Source organism: Stegodyphus dumicola, chromosome 5 (assembly GCF_044657685.1).
Source record: "Stegodyphus dumicola isolate Sdum_Otavi_A_Nest chromosome 5, ASM4465768v1".
Taxonomy (NCBI): Eukaryota; Metazoa; Arthropoda; class Arachnida; order Araneae; family Eresidae; genus Stegodyphus; species Stegodyphus dumicola.
In genome coordinates, this window is record NC_140772.1 from 188942447 (window position 1) to 188967227 (window position 24781).

General features: G+C 31.3%; 1 protein-coding gene across 3 annotated transcripts in view; it reads left to right on the top strand.

Moving 5' to 3' along the window:
- The window catches only part of LOC118206101 (uncharacterized), a 279989-nt gene that overhangs the window by 58872 nt on the left and 196336 nt on the right, over positions 1-24781 (top strand). For all 3 annotated transcript variants that reach the window (XM_085817487.1, XM_085817486.1, XM_085817488.1), the window contains 3 exons: positions 1064-1175; positions 10400-10580; positions 16086-16305. In XM_085817487.1, coding sequence (XP_085673613.1) covers positions 1064-1175; positions 10400-10580; positions 16086-16305 — 513 coding nt within the window. The remainder of the gene's footprint in view (positions 1-1063; positions 1176-10399; positions 10581-16085; positions 16306-24781) is intronic.

Below are 24781 nucleotides of genomic sequence, written 5' to 3' on the forward strand. Positions count from 1 at the left end.
GATTGAATGAAAAAGTTTAGGTTTGAGACAAATAGCTCTTTCGGGCTAATAATATAAAGACAAAAAAAAAAAAAAAAAAAAGTTGCGCAAGTCATCTTATTAAGGCCCATATCTCACGGCGTTTGTTTCACACGAACAACTGTTTCGGACAATTTTTCTGCCTGGTTTACTATTGAAAGAAAAACATGCGACTTTTTCCTTCCTTTCGAAAAAAGTTGCAGGTTGTTTGTTTTCAACCAATCAGCTATCAGCGCCGAATGCTGTTAGCTTGTTTGTAATGAAGAACCAGTTTCCCCTGTGTTAACCCCAAAGTGAGCTGTGGTGATTGGCTGTTGTGACAAAGCAGAAAAATTGTTCCAAACAGTTGTTCTTTCGAAACAAACCGACGTGTGATAGCAGCCTAAGAAAGCTGAGCATCAATATGGTGAACTGAGAACAGACTGAAAAAACATTAATGGCAGCACTTAAGGAATGTTAGGAATTTTAAACATAATGCTGCTGTTAAAATTTTTTGTTGTTGAATTTTATGGGGGTTAAATGTGAAGTGATGTTTAATAATAAAGTTAAAAAGATGAAAACATATGTTTGGGTAAGTTATGTTGCTAAGAAAATTGAATGTTGGTGTGATGAACTGAGAGAAGAATGAAAAAATAAAAAAATTTACTGCAACACTTAATATTGTATTGAGAATTGTAAACATATGCTGTTTTTAATTTTTTTTTTTTTTTTTTTTTTTAAATTTTATTATTGAATTTTATTCATAAGTGCAAAGAAAACAAATGTTTAGTAATAATGTTAGAAAGGCAAAATAAGGCATGGTGCATGTATGTACGGAAAAATTCTGATTTTTGAGTTTGGAAGGTTGGCAGGTCTGAATATGTACATGTTGGTACTACTGAGAGTCTGAAATAATATTTTGAGGGGACAATGAATTTTTATTAATTTGTAACTTTTATATTTAATACTTAATCTCTAATGTAATAACAGGAATAATATATTTTTATTTTGTTACTGTTCATTTTATGTAACTTATTTCTTAGAATTCTGTAATCTTGTTTTTTAGGAAAAGAAACATCTTGATGTTTCAAAAAAATCAGATGGACCTGCTGATCCAAATATTTTAGCAAAGAATGAATTGCTTCAGTCTGATAGTGAGAGTGATGCATTATCTTCAGGTAATGTCATATGTTGTAAAAGGGAATAATTTATTGCAAGTTTTTCTGTTACAAGTTTCACTTTGTGATAGTTATAAAATAATAACACCACTCTGGTTAAGCCTGTCGTGTGCTTGTCGATAACAAAAACTGGTGATATGTAAGATGAGTTAAATTAAGATCGACAAATCAAGTTTTGTTTGCTCAAAGAAAGATATATATTAAAAATCAACTAGAGAAAGGAAGAAAATAATGAAATTTAAAAGGATAATTTAATACCTTTTCCAATCTTGCTTTTGTTTTTTAATTTATTATAAATATAAATTGTAAATTTATGTAGTATAACCATAATATTATATACATAAGTTACTAAAATTAAATTAAGTTCTTAAAAAATGTAAAATTTTCAAATTAATTATTTTTCTTTTCATCAAAAAATTTTTCAAAATAAATACTAAATACATTTACTGGTTATATAATACCGATAATTTAGACTTGCTATTGCCAACAATCTTTTCACTCATTACAGCAGCAAAGAATGAAAAATTACAAATAAATGATAAATCGAGTACAGTAAAATTCCAAAAATCCACCCACATCAGGGCCAAGGGTTGTGAAATTAGTGAATTTTGCAGATTATAAATAATATCTTTCAGACTTTCTTTTTATTTCCACCCTTTAATTTTTGCATTATATTTTGATTGGTTGCACATAGATAAAAAAAATTATAGTTTAGGAATTATTTTATCAGGATTTATTGCTTATAAGGTATTTTATTAAATTGAATATATTTCTATACCCCCCCCCCCCCCGAAAAAAAATCAGTATGAAAGAGAAATGTGGCTGAGAGAAAAAAGGATGTATGATAGGGATTTTTTTTTTTTTTTTGAATAACTTTTATAAAAACTCATTGAAGTACACTAATATCTTGGTTTACATTACCCAGTTTTATGCTGATTTGCCATAATGCTGTTTTAAAAATAAGAAAATTCAATTTTCATGTTTCTGTGTCTGATAGCGGTTGATTGTTACTTTTCAATGAGAATAATTTTTTAAAATATCACTATAGAATTGAATTGCATGTTATTAGGCTGTAGGTACAATATGAGCTATGAGAGGCATTGCAAGAGAGCGATTGAGTGCTGGTCTATGTTCAATATGATACAGTGCGGATGTGCAGTAACTCTCATCGTAATTTCCATCAGTCCACTCATTTCGTAATTTCCATCAGTCCACTCATCATATTGCTTGGGTTGCATTTTAGCTATCAGGCTTTTTTTTTAACATAATAAGTTACTTTCGTGATTTGTGGATTATTTTCCATCTTCATAGTTTTGAAGAAAGGAAAAACTATTTTTTTTTAACATAATAAGTTACTTTGGTGATTTGTGGATTATTTTCCATCTTCATAGTTTTGAAGAAAGGAAAAACTATTTTTTTTTTTATTTTGTTAAAATTGCGATGGATTCTTCTAAAAAGAAAAAGGCAGCTTGTTTAGAAATAAAATTGAAGTGATAGATTGATTTGAAGGTGGGCAGCGACAAGTTGGCTTCACAAGTTCCTTAAGTTAGCCCTTCAGTTATATGAACAATTCAGCGAAACTCGGGAAAAATTAAATCTTCTGCTACAGCATCATCAAATATGTTAGCAAAAAAGTTACAAAATTCAGAAACTGTTTTTGAAGAAATGGAACAACAACTCAGTATTCGGATTGATTATAAAACACAGCATAAGATTTCCTTAAATCAAGTTATAATTATACCGGAAGCAAAAAGCTTTTTAAATTTTATGCAGAAAGAAACAGTTTTGTGGTTAGTTGTGAATGGTTTGATCAGTCCAAAATACGAAATAACATTCACAATTTGAGGATTGGTGGTGAGGTATCTAAGGCTAACATGAAAGCTGTGAAAGAATTTCCACAAATGTTAAAGAAAATTATTGCTGATGAAAACTTTTCATCACAAGCTGTGTTCGTTGTGAATAAAATCCATTTATTTTAGCAGAGGATGCCATCCTATATCCATTTCACAAGAAAAAACGTGTAGTCCTGTACCAAAAGCCACTCTCCTTGTTTTTAGCAGGTAATGCAAAAGGTGACTTTAAACTCAAGCCTTTGCTTACGTATCATTCTGAAACACCGTGATTTAAAGCAATTTACAAATCAACACTTCTTATGACTACACTTTTCATTCTCGACAAGACAATTAAAGGACTTGAGGAATGTAACGTTGTAACTGAATAAGAAATTTTGTCTATCTATCCAATTAAATGAAAAGTATTAGCTAAAAAAAAAAAAAAAAAAAAAAAAAAAAAAAGCATTTTAAATAATTTACATTGAAAGAAGTGTTTAATAAAGCAAACAGATAGTACTGAACTTGTTTTTGTAAATTTTGATTCCCTTAAGATAATAAATGCTTCATTATTTCATAAACCACTACTTCATGTTTATGTATGTTTAGTGAAATGTACATTATACATGTGTAAGATTCATTTTAAATGCATCATTTAATAAAAATGTAGTGGTATAAATAAACAAAATTTAAAATATTTGTTCATTTTAAAACTGCATGTCTGATAGAAGCATTAATTATTAATTTTCATTATTAGGATATATTAATTAAAATATGTGTTAAAGTAACTTAATAAATTAGTAAATGTTGTTTGTTAATATAACATTTTAAATATTTTTCCTGGTTTTTGCCAGTTGTTGCCATTTTTTACCTGTTTCAGTGTATTATAAATAAGTTTCTGCCACCAGCAGAACGAAATTATTGTCTCCCATTTGCAAGTTAACATTGTTCAACTGTCCAAACAGCCAGAGATTTGGCTCCAAAACTACAAACTTCCCCTCTTTAAATATCTTGTGAATGAGGTACATCCTTTCATTAAAATACCGCTGGTAGTTTATAACTGAAATATTTTTCTTTTAATACAGTGCTTTAATTTCTTGATCATATTTCAAGATACACACACGCATAGTATATATACCAGAGTTCGTTTGGTCCTTAAAAGTCCTTAACTTTGGCCAAAATTGGCAGAAGGTCCTTAATTTTAATCATCTGAAATTTCTGTCTGTTTTTACGACTGCCATTTTGGGGGTAAATTAGCATTTTGCAGGAATATTTTTGGCGATTCACTGACAAATATAGCTATTTTTTTAATGAGTTCATGAGTTATAATTTGTTTCTATTTGTAATAGAAATAATGGTGGGATACTCGAGTTTCTGAGCAAGAAATGAAACATAAGCATTATGTGCCTGCATACGAAGCACTTTTTTTTTTAATACATAAAATTTTAATTAAACACACATATTTTTGAGTAAGATGAGATATAAAACACTGAATTTAAATGAGATTTTACAGAACTTTTTATTAATTTTTTAAATATAGGTAATATTTGGTAAAATTTTAGTGAAAATTTTCATTTATGCCAGATCTTCTATGATAGATTCTAACAAATATACTTCAAAAATTTTTACAACATTATATAAATAACATACTTACTCGTGTTCTGTAGCAAAGGATCTGCTGTACTTAAAAATTTTTTTGAAATATTCCAAACTTGTTACAAAAACTCAAAATTAAAACAAAAAAATCCTCTTTTCTTCTAAATACTGTCAATAAAATCAAAAAATAAATACAAAGAGGCCAGATTTTGCTACAGAACACAGCTAAAGACGAATAAAATATTTTGGCAAAATTTCATTTCAATATTCTAAATACATTTTGAGAAATTGACGTAATCGCAATCAAAAGTAATGAAAAACACAGTTTCTCAGAAAATGCATTTAAAGATTTTAATACAGCACAAAAATTTTTTTAACCACTTTAAACCTTTAAAACTCGCCATATTTGTATGTTAGGCCCTTTTTTGCTTTATTCTTAACTAATTTTGACTTTCTTTTAGCATTTTTCTGGATAACTTTGTTGCTTGTAGAGATTGACATTTCGATTTCTGAATTCGCTGTTTCTCTATTCTCATGTAGCTTTCAAGTATAATAGAATTAATTTGTATTTCTAGATACCTGAAACTAGGTAAAAGTCCTAAATATCTTGATTTAAATAATAATGCAGCAATATGTGCACCTAAAAGCAATGTTTTCAATTGGACAAAAGCTTCTTTAGGTAAAATAGTTCTCAAAAGGTTATTAAAATACTCATTATTGATTTGAGTCTTCCCATGTTAGGCATTTTATCAGCAGTCACACAGTGAAAGATATGTTGCTTTTGCGGCTTTTATATTGTTTAATAATTAGAAAATAGCTGTTAAAGCTTATTGTTTACATTTTTATGACCCTTTAAATGTCAACTTTCGGCATCCAAAAATTCACTTCTGGTTTATTATTTATACTATAACTTTGCTTCTAGTTATCATAAAATAAAAAATAAAGCATTTTTGGAAACCTAAATGTGTGGCCTATAAAATGAATAAATAAAACAAAATCATAAAATTTTCACCAAAACGATGAATTTAGAGTAGGCATAATTAGGCCTAACCTTAAAAATTATTTCTTTTTTTGTAATGAAGAGCTCTCAAACAACTTTCCGCTTTTGGTAATGTGAATTCTTTTATTAAATGGTTCTAAACTTGACGATTATCAACATTTTGGCGATTTTAAGATCGGTTTTTATAAAAAATTTTTAATTCCGAGATCTGGGAATTTTTTGACGATTTTTCTAGAACATTCTAAGATTGATAAATTTCATTAAAATAATGGGAACATATTGGAATTATATTTAAGAAATAACATTAAAATGAAGCATTTTTATTTTTCACTGTCCTATTATAAAGTTCCAGTTTGGCCACATATTATACAATTTTTTGAATCTGAAAAATAAGCAAGGAATAATGCTATAAAGCACAAAGTTTACAAAACAGTTTTTAGCAAAACAAAATAGCTATGTAATTAATTAAAAATGTCTTTTTAATTTTTTCATGTTAAGAATTTTTCACATTTATCAGAATTCTCAGAATATGCATCAGTTTTCTATATAAATTTCACACTTTTTTTCTCCGATTTTTTCTAAAAACATTTCTGGATTTTTGCTGTCACAGAATTGGTAGGGGTAATTTTTCTTCAGGATTTTAGACATTGAAGCTTGGAAAGTCTAGAAAGATTTCAAGGCAAATTTATAGACCCCATGATTCTAGAAGATTCCAGAAAAATGTGATAAAATGAAAAATGTCTCCATGGTAGTAACACGCAATTTCTTACATTTTGGAGAACATCTAGAAGAACAATGAAAACATAATAGTTGAATGTTTTACTTCTGATTCTAGAATCGCTTTCTTAACATTTTTATCTTCCCTTTATTTTCTCTACTTTTCACTAGATACAAGCATGGAAAATATCAAAAGTACTTCTAATCTTATCATATGAACAGGCATTATGGAAAGGAATTTTTTTATGAATAAAGAAATTGAAAACTGACAATTTAAAAGATTCATCTAATATGTCTTAATGCATCATACACAGAGCTGGCACTAGGCATTTTGCCACCTGATGCAGTCTCTGTGGATCCTAAATTCTGATGCCTGGTACCTTTCTAAATTCTGCTTTCAATGCCTGCTCTAAATTCTAAAAGTTTTGCCATTTCTAGATTTTTTTTGCTCGGTGTGTCCCTAAATTCTAAAAATTATGCCACACCAGCTCTGTGACTAGACCTTACCATGTGTATTTCATATTTCTTCTGAATGTTCGTATTACTAAAGAAATAAAATTAGCAGCTTTTTCCATACATTCTAAATGCATTTAGTCTTTTAGAATAACAGAAGTCTTTAATTAAATCTCAAAAATTTAAAGTGAAAAGGAAACATGTTGAAAAAAGAAACTAAATATGTAAAGAGAAAGAAAATTATTCTTCAAAGATATGTACAGTTATTATGTAAATTACCCAGTTGTTTCCAGTTTCAGCCTTTACTATAATTTCCCATTTATATTTTCTCATCAGAATGCAAATCACTTAGACAGTTTTTAAACTGAGTTTTTTGGAGTGTAAGACGAGTGTTTCTGAACTCCTTTTGCTCCCTGCATTAGTTCCTGTCATCTCTGATGATTTGTAATTATTAGTCTTTCCATTACTGCTGCTGACATTTGAGTTTATTATGACAATAGAGTTACTGAACCAGATTAAATTGAAATTAAATTGTATAGTTTTGGACCACTAGTCCATATTTTTAGTTTGAATGTCACTCTTCTTGTTTAATTATATCACCACAAACTGTATTTTATTTTGTTAGCATAATAACATGCCTATATGTTCAAAGTTCTTTTTGAATAAGAATCTTATTTAAACCGTTATTTAAATTTATTGTCTGATTTATAGTTACTTTCAGACATAGTGATAATTTGTTTCACGTATGTCGGGGGGGGGGGTCGGACTATTTAACTTTTACCAGATCAAGTAAACCCTCATAGGTAGTACATTGTGGAGAGGTTGGCAGTTGGGAGATAAAACACTCAGAAACTAATGAGAACATTGTTTTGCATATTGAGACAAATTTCTAATTGTTAGAACACATGCTTAAGGAGCAGGAAATCGATATAAATTAGCCAAAATGTCTGGGCAGGCCTTCAAATTAAAAAGACACATAATTATTTTGTTGAGTTTTATGTTTTGTAGCTTTTAATGTGTAATTATCCTAATATTGTTTAAAAATCAATGTCATAAATTGCATGTATTTTAAGCTGTGAAATTTTATGTGATTGTGATATTAATAGGGTTTTTTTAACAAATATTATTAAAAAGTAAATTTAATAGTGGCCATGTAAATCCATAATGACTAAGGTTATCTAATACCTAATTTAATTATAACTAAATGCATTCCCTTAAAAATTATCTCTATATTAAAGCAAGTTATTGCCTTTCGTTAACACGCTGAGCCTGGCTTCGGTCCCTGGGGACCGGCACTGGAATTTTCGTTTGGCTGGCATCGGTCCGCGGGATGACAGTATTAAAGTTAAAAAATAAGTATAGAGTCAATGAAATGTGATCAAATGTAGTTTTAATGAAGTTTATTGAAACATTCTAAACAAAAATATGGCTTAGCTTGACACATATTACAATACGAAACAACTATTTTGGTAACATTTTTGGCTATCTTGCTTCCAAATAGTTTGGAATTGTCATCATAACATTTCGAACAATACTTTCGGACTTTATGTGCGTCTCCTTCCTTTTTGTATAATTTATAAATAATTGAAGTCGGCAATATTGCACCGCTTGATCGCTCGTTGCCGGCTGAACGGAAAGGACAGCAAATTCGGCACCGGACTCAACGTTTTAACCTTTGCCGTGGTCACAAGGTAAAAAACAAAAATATAAAAATTCATGTGAAACTTATTCTTTGCATTTAGTGAGACTTAATGCAAAACAACTTATCACCATTGATGCTTTAGTGGCTTAACCTTAAAGTATATTAACTGAGTTACAACCCCATCACCGTTGATGCTTTAGTGGCTTAACCTTAAAGTATATTAACTGAGTTACAACCCCATCACCGTTGATGCTTTAGTGGCTTAACCTTAAAGTATATTAACTGAGTTACAACCCCTGGAACTCTATGTGACGCTACTACATTAACAGCATCAGACAGAGGTCAGCTAACTTTCAAAACTTGCTTAACTGTGCCTACATCAGGCCTTTCAGGTTTGTTCTGATCAGCAGGTTTCTTAGCCACTATTTTGTTATGAATCATGCTGATTATGATTTTAATGCTTTTTTAACCTATGCTGCTTGACGTAAAATCTACTTGCTATTTACTAAACCTCTAGACTGAGCAAGTATGTCACAAAATGAGACATTAAAAAAAATGGCTAACTGTTAGTTAAATCTAACTAAAATGTCACTTATCTTCTTTCAAATATATCCAGTTATTATAAGTGTAAAATATGTAATGCTACTTGATAAATTTCATAAAATTAATTTTATTCTCAAACATATTAATAATTATGTTAATTAAGTTATGTTTAATAATAATGCATCCTACTCATGTTCAGGCATAGATATAATATTTTTAATTGAATTTACTCAGTTTCCATTTGCTCATAGGTCCGTAATTTTTTTCATTAATGGTCCTTAAAAGTACTTAATTTCTGTATGCAGAAATGTGTACGAACCCTGATATACATATATATGTGTGTATGTATATAGGGTTACCCGATTTAAGATCAAATGGAGAATTAGATAAGTACTAATCTACTTTATTATGAATTTACTAAGGTGAATGAAAAGATAAGTGATGGAAGTGACAATGATTAAACTGACGTAAAGAATTGCGACCCCCACATAGATCTGGAAATCCTTCACAGTTCATAGGATAGTTTCATGTTATCCTTATAGTTCATCATCTCTGGCAGAAAATTCAGATATCTTCAAATGGATTGTCAATTTGTGCGGAAGACCACCATTCTTTCAAAACTCCTGGAGTACAAGCTGTCTGCTCACCTCATAGATTAGGGTTTCTTAAACTCTGAGTTATGACCCCCCTGGGGGTCACCAAAAATTTTATCAGTTTTGATATTTCTTTAAATTATTATAATACTTTTACAATTACCAAAAAGTTTTACACAAGTTATCTGAAAATAGATAAGGTTAAGGCAATACAGACAAAGAAAAGAGGAAAATGTTTCAAAGCATTCTTTTTACAATAGAAACAGTCATTTTACTTGCTTTGCACGTGACGCTGTCATTTCGTCTGTTACGTATTTAAAATTTTCACATAGTTCTATGTCTTAAAATTAGAAATTAAAGTTAATGACCTAAAACTGCAATAGTATATTACAGTACAAGTGAAAAAATTGACAGTTCCTCCTCACGTGTCAGATTTGCGCAATACTTAACGGGTACCACAAAATTTTTGTAAATATTATGGGGTCCTGTTGGTCGCGAAAAAATATCAGTAACAAAAAGGTGTCGCGACTGAAAAAAAGTTGAAGAAACCCTGTCATTGCTTACAGAGAACGCATCTGTTCATCGCCAGATCTTGTACTCGTCTGCATCTGGGTGTTACTTCCACTGCTCTGCAAGCTGCACTGTGCTGACGACACACCTCGCTATATTCTAGGCTATATATTTGAGAACTTACCACAAGGTTAAGTAATTAAAAAATTAATTGAAAATTTTTTGTTTATTTTGCATAGATATAATGTTAGTTAACAAATTGCATTCAGATGATCTGTGTTTCTCAGATTGAAATCTATAGACAATTACTACAGCCAATTGCAGGAAAATTTTATATTTAGATTCTGATGTTGTAAAGAAGAAGAAAGCTAAAAAAGTACCAAAATCTAAGACAAAAAGTGAAGAGGATTCATCTGATGATTTTCAGCCTCGAAAAAAAAAGTACTGTAAATTGCTTCGTGAACCTATCTCATTAAAGGATGATGAATCTGATGCAGGAGAGAAAAATGCTAATGATAAAAAGTGAGTAGTTGTCTTTAATGAGCTAATTAATGAATTTTTAATTACTATTTTACTTTTTAGTCAATACTTTTTTTTTTTTTTTTAGATCTCATTAATTGAGAAAGAGACAGCATTAAAATTTGAAAATTAAAAAAAAAATAATAATAATAATAGTATATGAACTTTAGATTACTGTATTATTTCTTGTATTTCCTTCCTTAATGGATAAATAGATTTTGTGCAAAACATTTTCCGTAATTTTTACTTTTTTATTTTTATTTATTTCAAAAGAGCAATGCATTTCAAAGTTGTTGTCTCATGCCTTTATAGTTCTTTCAGTACTTCACTTTCAAGATGAAGTAAGTGAAAATAATTGACTAATAGAGTAGCCGACTACTTTGGCTTTGTTATGATCACAACTATTATTTTTTTTCCTACTATTTATTTTTATGTGAAGGAAGAAGTGGATTAAAATATGTATAATTCTTATGCTTTTAAACAGCAATGAAGTACAGTCAAATGTCGTTAATCCGGACTTGTCGGGACTTCGGTGATTCCGGATTATAGATCATCAGTTTAAATCTGGTAAGATGGCATGCAGAAATTATAAAATTAAAAATATGAAACCATAATTTATGAAATAAAGCACACTTATGATCTAAAGGATATCAAAATATATATAAAAAAAAAAAAAAAAAGCTTAATATCTATCTCATTAAAGGATGATGTTTGTTTACTTTAACAGCGGAACTTTGTAATTGAAAAAGAAATTATGTCTGTTTATAGAATTAAAGAGAAAGTATTATTACATAAAACGAAGCAACTTAAACAACATCGGAAGCGAATTATAATGACGAGGAATTTGATTTAAATCATATCAAAGGAGTACATCGAGGTGAAATACTACATTTAGTAAGGAATTATAAGCCAAATAAAATAAAAACATCTGCCCTGAAGATAAGGATAGTGCTGACAGATTAACTTCCAATTCATTGCGCGCCCCGCCGCAGAGCAGCGTTAAATTGATAAACAAATTTCGGAATGGTTACAGAAACGAAGGATATGCCTTTATCCATTTTTTGCAGCAATTCCACTTTTTGTTTAATGGACTTCAAAACATACTTTTGCTTTGTAGATCCTTTACATATTAGTAAATATATATCGGAAATTCTATTTGACATAATCGAAAGTTCAAGCTTACTTTTATAAAATTGCTCTAACAGTCTGCAAAAAATAATAAGCCGGATCCAATTCGAAGATTAAGGAACAACGCAATCTGCAACATTAACTGAATTTGATAATTTTAGCTTAGCTTATACCGTCCGTTATACATTAAACGCGCAAGCGTAAACGTATTATGTGCATGCGCACACGCAAATTCGCAGCCGTAAAGGTCTTACGCGCATGTGTCAATGCAACGCATGCACAGAAAGTTTGTAGCTTTGAGGTCCGGATTATGGGTGTGCGAATTAACAACTTTTGATTGTAGCTGTATAAACAGTAAATATTTTATCTTAAATTCTGCAAAGGATTTAAATATTTTTGGTTACTCTCTGACATAAGCGCTACGCGTAATTAAAGCATTCTTTTTTTGTGAAAAAAATACAATAAGCTAAAAAAAAGGACTCGCTGTAAGTTAAATGGTTACAATTTTAAATTTGAACCTGAAATATTTAAACTAAAGTAAGCCTCCCCCTGCCTTTTTTTAATAAGAAGAAAAATAAATCTATAATTAAATATGAAATATATATGAGAAATAATTTAAAGTTTTTTTTTATTACAGTGTATCGAGAATGTAATAACAAAACAATATTCAAGGATATTTCAATAGGCAGTGCTAGCATTTTAGTTTACTTAGATGAATGAAGCTTTTACTTTACAGTTAAAAGTTTTATTTACATTGTAATAAACTGCAATAGATTTTACTCTTTTTATTATGAAATGTAAATGGAAAATTCTTAAAATGCATAGGATTAAATGAGAAGGATATAAGTTTTGAACACATTTAATTAATTTACAGCTACATTTTATCATGAAATTATTCACCTGAGTAAACATATATATGTATATGTGTATATACGTATATACAGTCAAAAGTCGTTAATTCGGACACCCGTAATCCGGAATGATCTATAATCCGGACCTCAAAGCTAAAATCTTTCTGCGCATGCGCCGCATTGACGCATGCGCATAGGCGTTTTACTCGTGCGCGCAAGACATTTACGACTGCGCATATGCATCTGCGCAAGTGCAGAATACGTTTTCGCGTGCGCGTTTAATGTATGACGGACGGTATAAGCTAAAATTATCTAATTATCTATTTCAGTTAATGTTGATAATTGCGTTGTTCCTTAATCTTCAAATTGGATCCGGCTTATTATTTTTTGCAGACTGTATGAGCAATTTTCTAAAAGTAAGCTTGAACTTTCGATTATGTCAAATAGAATTTCCGATGCTGGAGCTCCCAAAGGATCTAGAAAACGAAAGTATGTTTCGGTGTCCATCAAACAAAAAACGAATTGCTACAAAAAATGGATAAAAGCATATCCTTTGTTTATCTAACCGTTCCGAAATCTGTTTATCAATTTCACTCTGCTCTGCGCGGGGGGGGGGGGCAGTCGCTGCGCGCAATGAACTGGAAGTTGATCTGTCAACACTATCGTTATCTTCAGGGCAGATGTTTTTATTTTAGTCGGCTTATAATTCCTTACTAAATGTAGTATTTAATTTCGATGTACTCCATCTTTGATATGATTTAAATCAAATTCCTCGTCATTATAAATATCACGAATACAAATCACATAGTTTTCTGGTTGCAATTTTCTAATTTCGGCTATGAGTAAGGTATGCTTTACGCATCCGCGCGTTGAAAGAAATGTTTAATAAAGTAAACAAATAAATATTAGGCTTCTTTTTTGGTAAATTTGTATACCCTTTAGATCATAATTGCTCATTATTTTATAAATTACGGTTTCATATTTTTAGTTTTATAATTTCTGCATGCCATCTTACCAGATTTAAACTGATGATCTATAATCCGGAAAAATCGATAATCCGGAATCGTCGAAGTCCAGACGAGTCCGGATTAAAGACTTTTGACTGTATATATATAATTACAAAACAATTCTTTTGAAAACAAAACACAAACGTACCTAGTTATTTTCATGCATTAAGCTGCAGACATAAAGTAAGAAATTTAGAACTAATATTTTGGAAAGACCAGAAATTGAAATTTTAATAAATTTCAAATAATCATAGAAATGCAACAATAAATTTAAAAATTTTAAAACCAAAACTTTTCGAACAAGCAAAACCCCTCTTCAAAAATTAAGAAATTTAAAGAAAAATGAACAATAACAGAAGAGGAATTCAATCAATCTCAATGTCACTACATCATGGAGGTTGAAATTTATTAATTATAAATTTCAATTTCTTGTCTTTTTGAAATATTAGTTCTAAATTTCTTACTTATATATATATATATATATATATACATATATATATATATATACACATATACAGTACAAAGTCTGTAATCCAGACGTCCATTATTCGTAATAATCTATAATCTGGGCCTCAAACAAACGCATGCGCGTTTAATGCGCACATAGCCTTTACCCATGCACCCTTTCGATAGTGAAGAAAGTGACAGAGAGGTTATTAAAAATGAAAGAATTTGGATTGACAAGTTAGTCGGTATTCTCAACAGAGCAATTACAGAACTTGAACTTTGTAACTGAGCAAGAAATTATGTCTGTTTGTAGAATTAAAGAGAAAGTATTAGCACAAAAATGAAACAACTTACATTGAAAAAAATGTTTAATAAAGTAAACGAATAAATACGAGGGCTATCCAGAAAGTAGATTACGTTTTGGAATAAAAAAATAAACAAAGTATAGGAAACAAATTTTATTATATACAGATGAAAGCCACACTCAAATACTACTTTTCTACATAGTCACCATACAAATTAAGGCATTTATCGTAGCGATGTACGAGCTTGGAAATTCCTTCGTCGAAAAATTCGGCCGCCTGCGCCTTCAACCACTTCGTTACCTCTTCTTGCCTTCCATCTTGCACAAAACTTGTGGTAACCAAGCTTTTCGCTGATGATTTCGTGCAACAAACTTCGCGAAATTTGTGGAAAACTCAAAGAAAGTTCCGTTATTGTGAAATTTCGATTTTCACGGACTTTAGCATCGACTTTTTCGAGAAGTTCGGCGGTCACTATGCTGGGTCTCCCACTTCGATCTTCGTCGTGAACATTGGTTCGGCCATTTTGAAATCTTATGACCCACTGACGCACTCCACCTTCAGTGATAATGTTGTCCCCATACACTTCACGAAGCTGCCGATAGATTTCTATCGGTTTACAGTTTTTTGCAGTCAGAAACCTTATTACTGAGCGCACCTCGCAGCTCGCGGGATTTTCAATTAACGCAGACATTTCAAACCGTCACAGTATCTGAACGGAGCACAGCACGAACCTCTCACTAGCACGGCTAGATGCAGACTGAGCTGCGCAACGCTCTGACCCCAAGATGGTCGCGCTAGCCCCGCCCCTAGCGGACACAGACGGAAACGTAATCTACTTCCTGGATGGCCCTCGTATTAAGCTCTTTTTTTTTTTTTTTTTTTTAATTTTGATACCCTTTAGATCATAATTGTTCTTTATTTCATAAATTATGGTTTCATATTTTTAATTTTAGAATTTCTGCATGCCATCTTACGAGATTGAAACTGATGATCTATAATCCGGAAAAATCGATAATCCGGAATTGCCGAAGTCCCAACGAGTCCGGATTACAGACTTTGTACTGTATTCAAGACACTATTTTTAATTTAGGCATTTTTTGCACTTGTATAGTTGTATCATCTATAAAATGATCTATGATCTATTACACTTAGGAATTATTTATGTATTTAAAAATAGGTGTCTTTTTCGCTTTGAACTTTCTGAAACTATATTGTTATATATACTTATTGATAAGAACAGATTTTCAAAATGCAGCTTGCAGTTAGGTCGAAGAGTGGGGTCAAAATGAAAAATATTTCCTCTATGAGATACACCAGCTTTTGTGTTTTTATGGCCCTTAGTAAGTGTCACTATTTAATCTTCTTGAGTGTGACAGGTATGCTGTTCAAGTTGATTTGAACAGTACTTCTTGTAGCTGGTGAAAATGCTATATATATTATTAACTGAGAGAGAATGCTATTTATCTATTATTAACTGAGGCCAGTTTCAAATGTAAAAAGTTTATCTCTGGAAGATAAAAAATATTTGAGTTTTGCAGGATAGTGAAGTGGTTAATAACTGAAAAATGTGAATCAGTGTTACCAGATAAAATCTTATTCTTTATTATTATCCTTAAAAAATTCAATCTCTAAATTTCAAAATGAATGTTCATATGCTAGTGCTAATTTCAGAGAAAAATATGCCATTTTTTTTATAGACCATGAATATATTTTGTATTTTATTAGTATGATTATGCCTATATTTTCAATATGAAATAATACTGCTTTTAGAAAAATTAAAAAAGATGCAAGTAAGAAAAGAAAACAAGGTTCTAAAGAAGGTGAAGGGTCTTTAAGTTCAGATGAAACAACTACTAGTGAATCTGAGAATGATGGTAGTAGGAAAAGAAGAAAAAATGCATCCAAAAACGCAAGTAAAAGGCAAAGAATTAAGAAACCAGCTGTTTCGGGTAGTGAAACAAATGAAAGTGATGCAGAAAAAATTCCTGGAGTAAGTTTGATTCTTGATCATTATTTTAAGCACTGATAATCTTTAGCATATTTTTCATTTATGTCTGTAGTCACAGTAAAATGTGTTTCTGTAGGATTTTATTCTCGAGTAAAACTGATGCTGTGTTTTTATTACTTACTTACCTTATATATATTGAAGGAAATTTCAATTTTAGTTCTGTTTTTGTCTTAATATCTGTCTAATGCCTAATAAATGATAGTTTCTTTGATCTTCATATTTCACTGGTATTAAAGGTGTTCCACCTCTCGGCTGATGGTGCCTTACGTTCTGGTAAAATATAAATTTGTTGTCTCATCCGAGTTATTAAAATGATATCAGTAATGCCCGATATTGCATCACTTGGGTGAGTTCATATCCTGGATAAGAAATATTTCTGATTGTAACGTCTTTTCTGAGCATAAGAATTTTAAGTTTGTCAATACTAACATGTCTAAGGTTAGCAGTGCAAAAGGATTGTATGAGGCCTTCAGATTCCATTCTGTGAATGCTCTTGATTAAAACAGCATTTAAAACACAAGTAAACTACAATTTTTCTTGTGTGTCTACTACTTTTATTTCATGAAGTTCATTTGAACAAATCCTTTTGTTATCTTTAAATGCTATTTCTATGAAACTGGTTAATTAAAATTTTATTGAATAAATTATTTTTAATTTTGAAATTTATTCAATAATTTGGTAATGCTCTTCTGACATTTTTCCAGGCTTTTAAATGTTGATTTCGAAGTGTGATGAATTCTAATTTTAGGAATTAATTTTTTTAAATTGTTTAAGGAGCAAAATTACCTGTAGGTGGTGCCAAATGATCATTTTGTATTCTGTTTTGGTGACTTAGCCTACTTTTTCTGGGTATAAACGAATTTAAATTAAATAATATATACCGCAAAAATTTTGATAGTTACCTCTTTACAGCAGACTAATTTGCCATACATATAAAATTTGTTTCTACCTTTATAATTTGCACTTCCAATGCATACAGAAATCTTTTAATGATTTAAAATATATAAATTATCTCATATTTATTGGTATATATTTCTTTATATACAATATATTTCCCATTTATGTATTAAAATCACAAAACAATGTTAAAGCAAGTTTCATAATGACCAGTTTTTTTTATTGGAATCACCTCTTTTGCATAAACAAATTACTAGCTATCTGTATGAATACCATGCTGTAATTCCTGATGGTAAGTGAGAGTAATGTATTGATAATCATTAATTCATATTAATAAAAAAGCATGCTTTAGTTGTTATGATATAATGTATGGGTTGATTGATATGAAATATAACTTAATTGGCTTGATCAATCAAAAATTAGTATTTGAGTTCATTCTATAGTAAGGGGGGGCCTAGCTATATTGGCTAAGTATGTACATGATTATGAGAATTTTCCTGAATACTGGTTTGGCCATGCTGATTTGAATAATGTACCATTGATTTTCTGGCCCCTTTGACAAGAATCAAATGTTTGCACCCTCATTTCACAGGACTTGCTCATGTAGCGGCTAGGCAGTGTATTGATTCATTTGATCAGGCTGTACCATCCAGGTATGATGAAAATATGTCGTATCATCTACACTATTACAGTGGGTATTCACATCAAACACCTCTGCATGAAAACTATAGCTGAGTTCTCATTTCATGTTATTTGTTTATGTATATAAAATAAATCCATTGCAGCAATCATATATACTTTCTATTTGTTCCATTAATTTTGAGTTTTCCTATGTAATATGCATTTGTCAACTGTAATAAATTTTTCATAGTTTTTATGAAAACGGTTCTAGTTATATGATCTTATACATAAAATTAATTTTTTACAAAGTTTCTGATATTTAGTAAAGGAACTAAAAACTGTGAAAATTTGATGGTTTGTTGCGAAGTCTTTATTTTAAGCATGTACTCTTGGCAGACTTGCATTTTACTATTTGAATTCATCCTCTTTATTACGTCAAAAGCGAGTTCTTCACTTTTTGGTGTGAAAATTCTTTTGTTGTGCATTAATGCATTGTTGGTAACATATCAGCATTTCAGCAATTTTAAGACCACTTTATCTACTAAAGATATTGGTTCGGCAATTTGGAAATTTCATGTTGATTTTTTAACAAATATAACAATGTAATTACAATATGATTAAAATAATGATAGTATCTTAACATTACATTGTCAGAAAAAGTACATTAAAATAAAACATTATTTTCCTCTGTCATGTTTTATCTTTTCCGTTTGGTGATTTTTAAATATCTTAATTCTGAAATTAAAACTGGATAATAAATGTTAGAAAGCACTTTCTTCCCTGAATTACTTTTGAAGAGAAGTTAAAAAAAAAAAAATCTTTCTGTAAATATGTTAAAATTAATCTCATTTGCCTAGTTTTTTGTTTCTTATGTTAAGCGTTTTCTTGTGTATAGTTGTTTCAAAATATCTAGATATGTGTCAGTTTTCTCTTTAAAACGCATTCTATGCCTTCTGATTTTTTTTTTTTTTTTTTTTTTTCCAAAAAAGATTTGGTTTTTAATTTTACGAAATTGGCTGGTATAAACATTTATAATGAGTTTAAAGTTAAATGATATAAGCTAGTTATTACTACTAGCTAAATTATTATTATTGTTGCCTGCACAATTTAAGGAACATATAATTATTCATTTTATTGGATTCACGTTAAAATTTGTTCAGCGGAATTATGCAGCTGAAATCAAAAGTATTTTATGATTTATTTTGACAACTTTTTAATACAACATTAAAGAACATTACTGTCATTTTCACAGCAACCAAAGTTCATGATTCTGGACAGATATTTCAACCCTTATGCATGCAAGTAAAGCATTTTTACCATCGTAAATATAACCTATGTACCAACTTTTGCAAATTAATTTTTATGAAAACTCTGGTTTTATAATTTTACACTTGAAGTTTCTTTCCTTACAGATTTTGTGTTCATTTTGTAAAGCTCCCAAAACTCATTCCGTTATAGAAAATTGTCACCAAACCATTTTTATCACATCTATTTATAAAACTACAGGGTTACCATCAGATTATGTGGTGAAGAACAGTAATTTGACAGTAATCCTATCATCAATTTTGAGATTACAATTTTCACTATGTGATCGGACAAATCCACTTTTCCCAAGAATAGGAAGAAGTATTGCAGTATTTTATCACCTTTAATTTTTTAGTCTATGAGTTGCTAGGTTTGGAAACTCACAGACTAAAAAATTTTCGCTTGGTTAATCACTCTTTTATCAGTTTTAAAACGTATCTAGCTTGCAGTATTTGAGTTGGTGTGTGATAATTTCTTCTCATTTTTTTTAGTGTGAATAAAAATCACATTACTCACACAAAAATCACATTACTGTGATGTCATCAAAGTTTCGATATGAAAAATTATGCTGCATACTTATACTTATTAAAATATCTGACTTCCTTGTGTATAAGTTTTTTGCATGGGGGCAGATTTTATCAAGCTAATTTGGAAACATGCTATAAATTGACAATTGCAAAATATGTCAAATATTGTTTGGACAGGATTTGATAAAATGTGTAAGAAACAGTATTGCTAGTATTTTAGATTAGCCTGCAAGGATGGGATTCTTTGTATTGAAGAATCATGCTAGGGAAATATTTTTGCATTTTGTAACGTAGATATGATTTTATAATATCTTGTGATGTTATGAAACATCTGAAATTAAAAAAAATAATAATAATCTGAAAACTTTCAGGTTTTATATTATGTCCAAAGGGTTCCCCCCCCCCCATTTACATATCCGTACACGTTTTGAGAGCATTAGAGCTAACTCCCCTTTGAGATAAAATTATTTAAAAACAGCATATCTTTAGAATTTCTGATAGACAGTTTCACAAGCTGGGAATACAAATATTATATTCTGTACAGTGCATACAAATTCAAGATTCAGGCTTCAGGTGCCCATATTCAGGTAGAGGACCATATTATTCAAAATGTAATGGATTTAGGTATTGTTGTTTTTCACAATGCTTACATTCATGTAGATTCTTTATTATTTAATTTTCTTTAAAAATGTAATACGATTTGAAAAGTGATACAGCCGTTTATAGTGATTTGATGGAACTCCACGTACTCTCGAGACTCTCCACGCTACAACTCGCAATGCACTCGACGACACACAGAGCTCCCGACTCTTCGGTTCAGCCGTTCCCAGAACTCAACACGCTCTCTCGATGATGCACTAACTGTGATACACTAAAAGACTCCTTCAGTGCACTCGACGACCCACTCGGCATTTGCTGCCCGGCTGTCAATTTGATCCGACTCCGCACGGACTGACTAACACGAGACTAACTATCTCGCACTCTATGAGGCACTCACACTCCGCTTACTAGCAGGGTTTATATAGCTTTTGGCTTGTGTTCGAGAATATTCTGGGCTAAACCGGTAAGAATTCATTCCAGTAGGTTCTTCATCCATCCATTTCATATCACCAAATGGGGCAACCCTTCCTTCCGTTGCCATTTTATAGCAACCCTAAACCTGCTTTGCGGAGAAGTTATTTTACCGTGCCTGTACATTTCATAACACTGCCCCCTCCCAAGGACTGCACGTCTCGGGCAGTACAACCCAATACATAAGTGTACATGTGTGCACGATTTTAAATGCGGACTTACGTAATAGTACCTATCTCAACAATGCGCAGATGTCGCTGTAGGGTTTTATTGCTGCATTCTGTGTCGGAGATTGGTGATGAATCGAGTGTCACATAAAAATATCGTAGATAATGTTATCATGTCACTAGGCAGCCCTGAGTGTTGTGCTGTACACTCAGGGCTGCCTAGCAATAGATGTTTGTATATCCTCCTTAGTTGTGGTCTGGATGTCAAGCAGAGCAACTCGAAGTGTTTCATTCCAGTTATTGTTCTGTTGAACCTTGAGAGACTATTTTAAGTGACAGTGAAATCTCTAAACAATGCACCATTTGGCATTGAATGATAGACTGTCGCTGTGATTCTGTTTGTTCCCAAAATGCAAGTTAACTCTGCAAACATTGCGTATCTCATTTGAAAACCTTGGTCAGTTGTTATAACTGATGGGCAGCCAAAGCGAGATATCAATGAATTGAAAAGATCTCTGCAAATAGTTTCCGTTTTCATATCAGGGATAGGTATCGCTTCAGGCCATCTGAAAAATCTATCTTTTAAAGTCAAAAGATACATGTTGCCTTCTGATGGCAGTAACGGGCCAACAATATCCATATGGATTTGTGAAAAACATGCATCAGGAAGAGAGAATGTACCCAAAGGTGCTTTAGTGTGTCTGGTTATTTTCGATCACTGGCAAGAATCGCAGGATTTCATCCAGTTTTTGATATGACATCTCATATAGGGCTTATACATAAGGAGAAAGATGAGTTTCGTAGTAGCTGTGATTCCTGGATTCAATAGATTATGCAGGTGATTAAAGATGAGTCTGTGAATGGAGTTTGGCATAATTGGACAAGGAACAGCAGTAGATATGTCACAAAGAATGTTACCATCGGAGTATTGACACGGCTTGAATTCTAGCTGCAAAGATGATGTATTGTTTTTTGAGAAGGTTTTGTACCTCCGCATCATACTATTGAGCTTTGAACTTTTTTTTAAATCCAAAAATAGAGATTTTGTTATGGAATTTCAATTCTCAAAAGCGTGTCAGCAACAACATTTTTAGAATCTTGCATGTGCCCTAATATCAGTAGAATACTGAGAAATAAAATCTAAATGGCGTAATTGCCTAGGTGAACATTTGTGAGGATTCTGCTTAAAAGCGTGTATTAACAGTTTCTTATCCGTATAAATTTGAAAATTTCTGCCCTCTAACATGTGTCGGAATTTTTTGAATCGCAGAATAAATAAAAAATAATTCCCAATCATACACAGACTATTTCTGCTGACTTTTGTTCAGTTTTATAGAGAAAAATGCTATAGGTTCCCATGTTTGTTAAGACAACTGCATAAGAGTGCCGCCTATTGCGACATCTGAAGCATCTACCCAGATGCTTAACTGGGCTCTAGGAATAGGGTGTCTCAAAAGCAGGAGCAATAGCATTTTTGGCAGCAAGGATTAATTTGCATTTTCGTTCCAATTTAATGGTGAGGATGTATTCTTAACACAAGAAGGAGATTTCTTTTTATTGATATATCTTTCTAACAATTTTATTAAAGGAGAAAGAATGTGTGCTGCTTTAGTTATGAAACATCTGTAAAAGTCTAAACATGTCTAAAAATCGGCAAAGCTGAACGAGGGTGGTAAGTTGAGGGAAATCTAAAATACATTTGACTTCATCAGGAAGAGGTTCAATTTCAATTTCGTTTTCACTAAGGTGAAAACCTAATAAATCAATTGGACGTTTGACCAAAGGTGCATTATGAAACATTTATACAAAAGTCCATATTCCTGAAGTTTTGAAAATAACACTTTCAAATTCCTTGAGCAAGTTGTCGACGAAAGCACAAACACCTTCTAAATCTCACATGACTTAAAATGTCTGTAAAACGTTGAAAAATCACTGATGCCAAATTGCATATAAGTACTTTCGAATAAACTGAATGGTGCACATATGGCAGTTTTGTGAATGTCGGCAGGGTTGATTGGTATCTGATGATATGCCTTCATTAAGTCAATGTGACTGCAAATTTTAGTACCGTGCAGTGAGGCAGGGAAATCAGCTAAGCATGGAAATAGGGTATTTATCTTTTATTGTTAGTGCGTTGAATGCACGATAATCTCCTACAGATCTCCATTCTAAAGTTCCCCATTTTTGAAACAAATAATAAATAAAAAAGCAAACAGAATAATCTATCCTTTTTGAACTGCTCCTTTCTTTATTGCGATTTGACAAGCGATCTCAAGAAAGGAAAGTACTATCAATATGTGTGTTTAATTTTTCTGGTTCTTTAAACAATTTATCCTCAATAGATGATTGACTGCACGAGTGTCTGGGGTTGGATTTACTTCAAAGATTCTATCAGCAATCTCTGCAGCTTTGTCTAAAGTTAAATCGGAAACAGCTGCCAAAATAGAATGAACTGCCGAAGAATAATTTCAACATTAAATTATCAGAAGTATTTAAGGATTCCGCTCGTCATTTCATATTCTTAAACAAATCCGAAGGTTTTCGAGAGCCTAATTCCTCTCCAGATAATAATTGGTGAATTTCTTGCTGAGATGATTCTCCCAATTGGTTTATTAACTCAATTTTAAGCTTTGTATAAGAATTGGTTGGGTTGGGTTTCATAAATAAATCCGGAACTAATGATGCAGTATCTGGAGAAACATGAGCAACTACATAATTATATTTGGTAACTGATTCTGTGATAGGTTTGGGGGTGGCAAGAGCAAATGTACTTTCGCACATAACAAACCATAAAGCTGGGTCTGATTGGTTATAAACCGGAATTTGGACGGCATATACCTCAGACATTGTGTTGTGCAAGGTTTAAACCAAAACAAAAGTAAAAATTCTACTACAGAAAATAATGTACGAATAATAAGTAGAAAACAAAATGGTAAAATGAACTGTAATTGCTACTCATCTGTGATATGGAGGATAAAAATAGATTTAATCCCAAAAGTTCTGGTTTGGAGGTCTCTAGATGGCAGTCCATCAAAAGCGAAAGTGCTTGCGAGCTATTCGCATGGCCTGATTTAGCGAAGCCCAGAAGTCACCATTATAGTGGTTGTTGTGGATCCCAAGGAGTTCTAGTTGTGCATATTACATTAAATGTTTTCACTGTATTAATCCAGAACTTTCAGAAGACATATTACACAGCAAAAAACGATATTTAGTTCAAGAAAATGCGTGTTTTTCCTCCTCGAACAGCTGGTCTGTCTCTCTCTTTTCTCTGTGCGCTTCTACCTTGGGTTACAATATTTTTTCAGCACACACTCGGAGGCACGCTCCTTATGACCACCACACTACTTTCGGTTTCTGGTTTTTAAACTTATTATCTGCTCTCATTTTGTCATAAACTTTTAGTCCTTTTTTTAATTCAGGTATTGTTTTGCAACCATAGACTATTTTCCGCCAAATTTGGAATACAGTCTATGACATATTTAATTAAAGAAGCATTTTCAATGTTACCTCACGAACACGTTTCTTTCATTTTCAAAAAATATTCATCTAAAGATTCATTGGGCATTAATTTACACTTACACAACATTTCATGCAATTCAGCTGAATTAAAAGCTTTACCAAATTCAGATTTCAAAAGCTTTTTTAACTTATTCCAGTCATTAACTTTAGTTTCACCCTGAACAAATAGGTGAATAAATTTCACCTTTTAATGATCTTTTAGTAAAAACTAATGTATGCAAATCATTCAATTTTAAAGAATTTATAACATCTTCAAATTCATCAATCCATTTATCAACATCGTCTTATGCATTATCAGAAAAGGGATTAACAATACTTTCAATATCCGAAAAACTGAGATGAGTTTAAAAT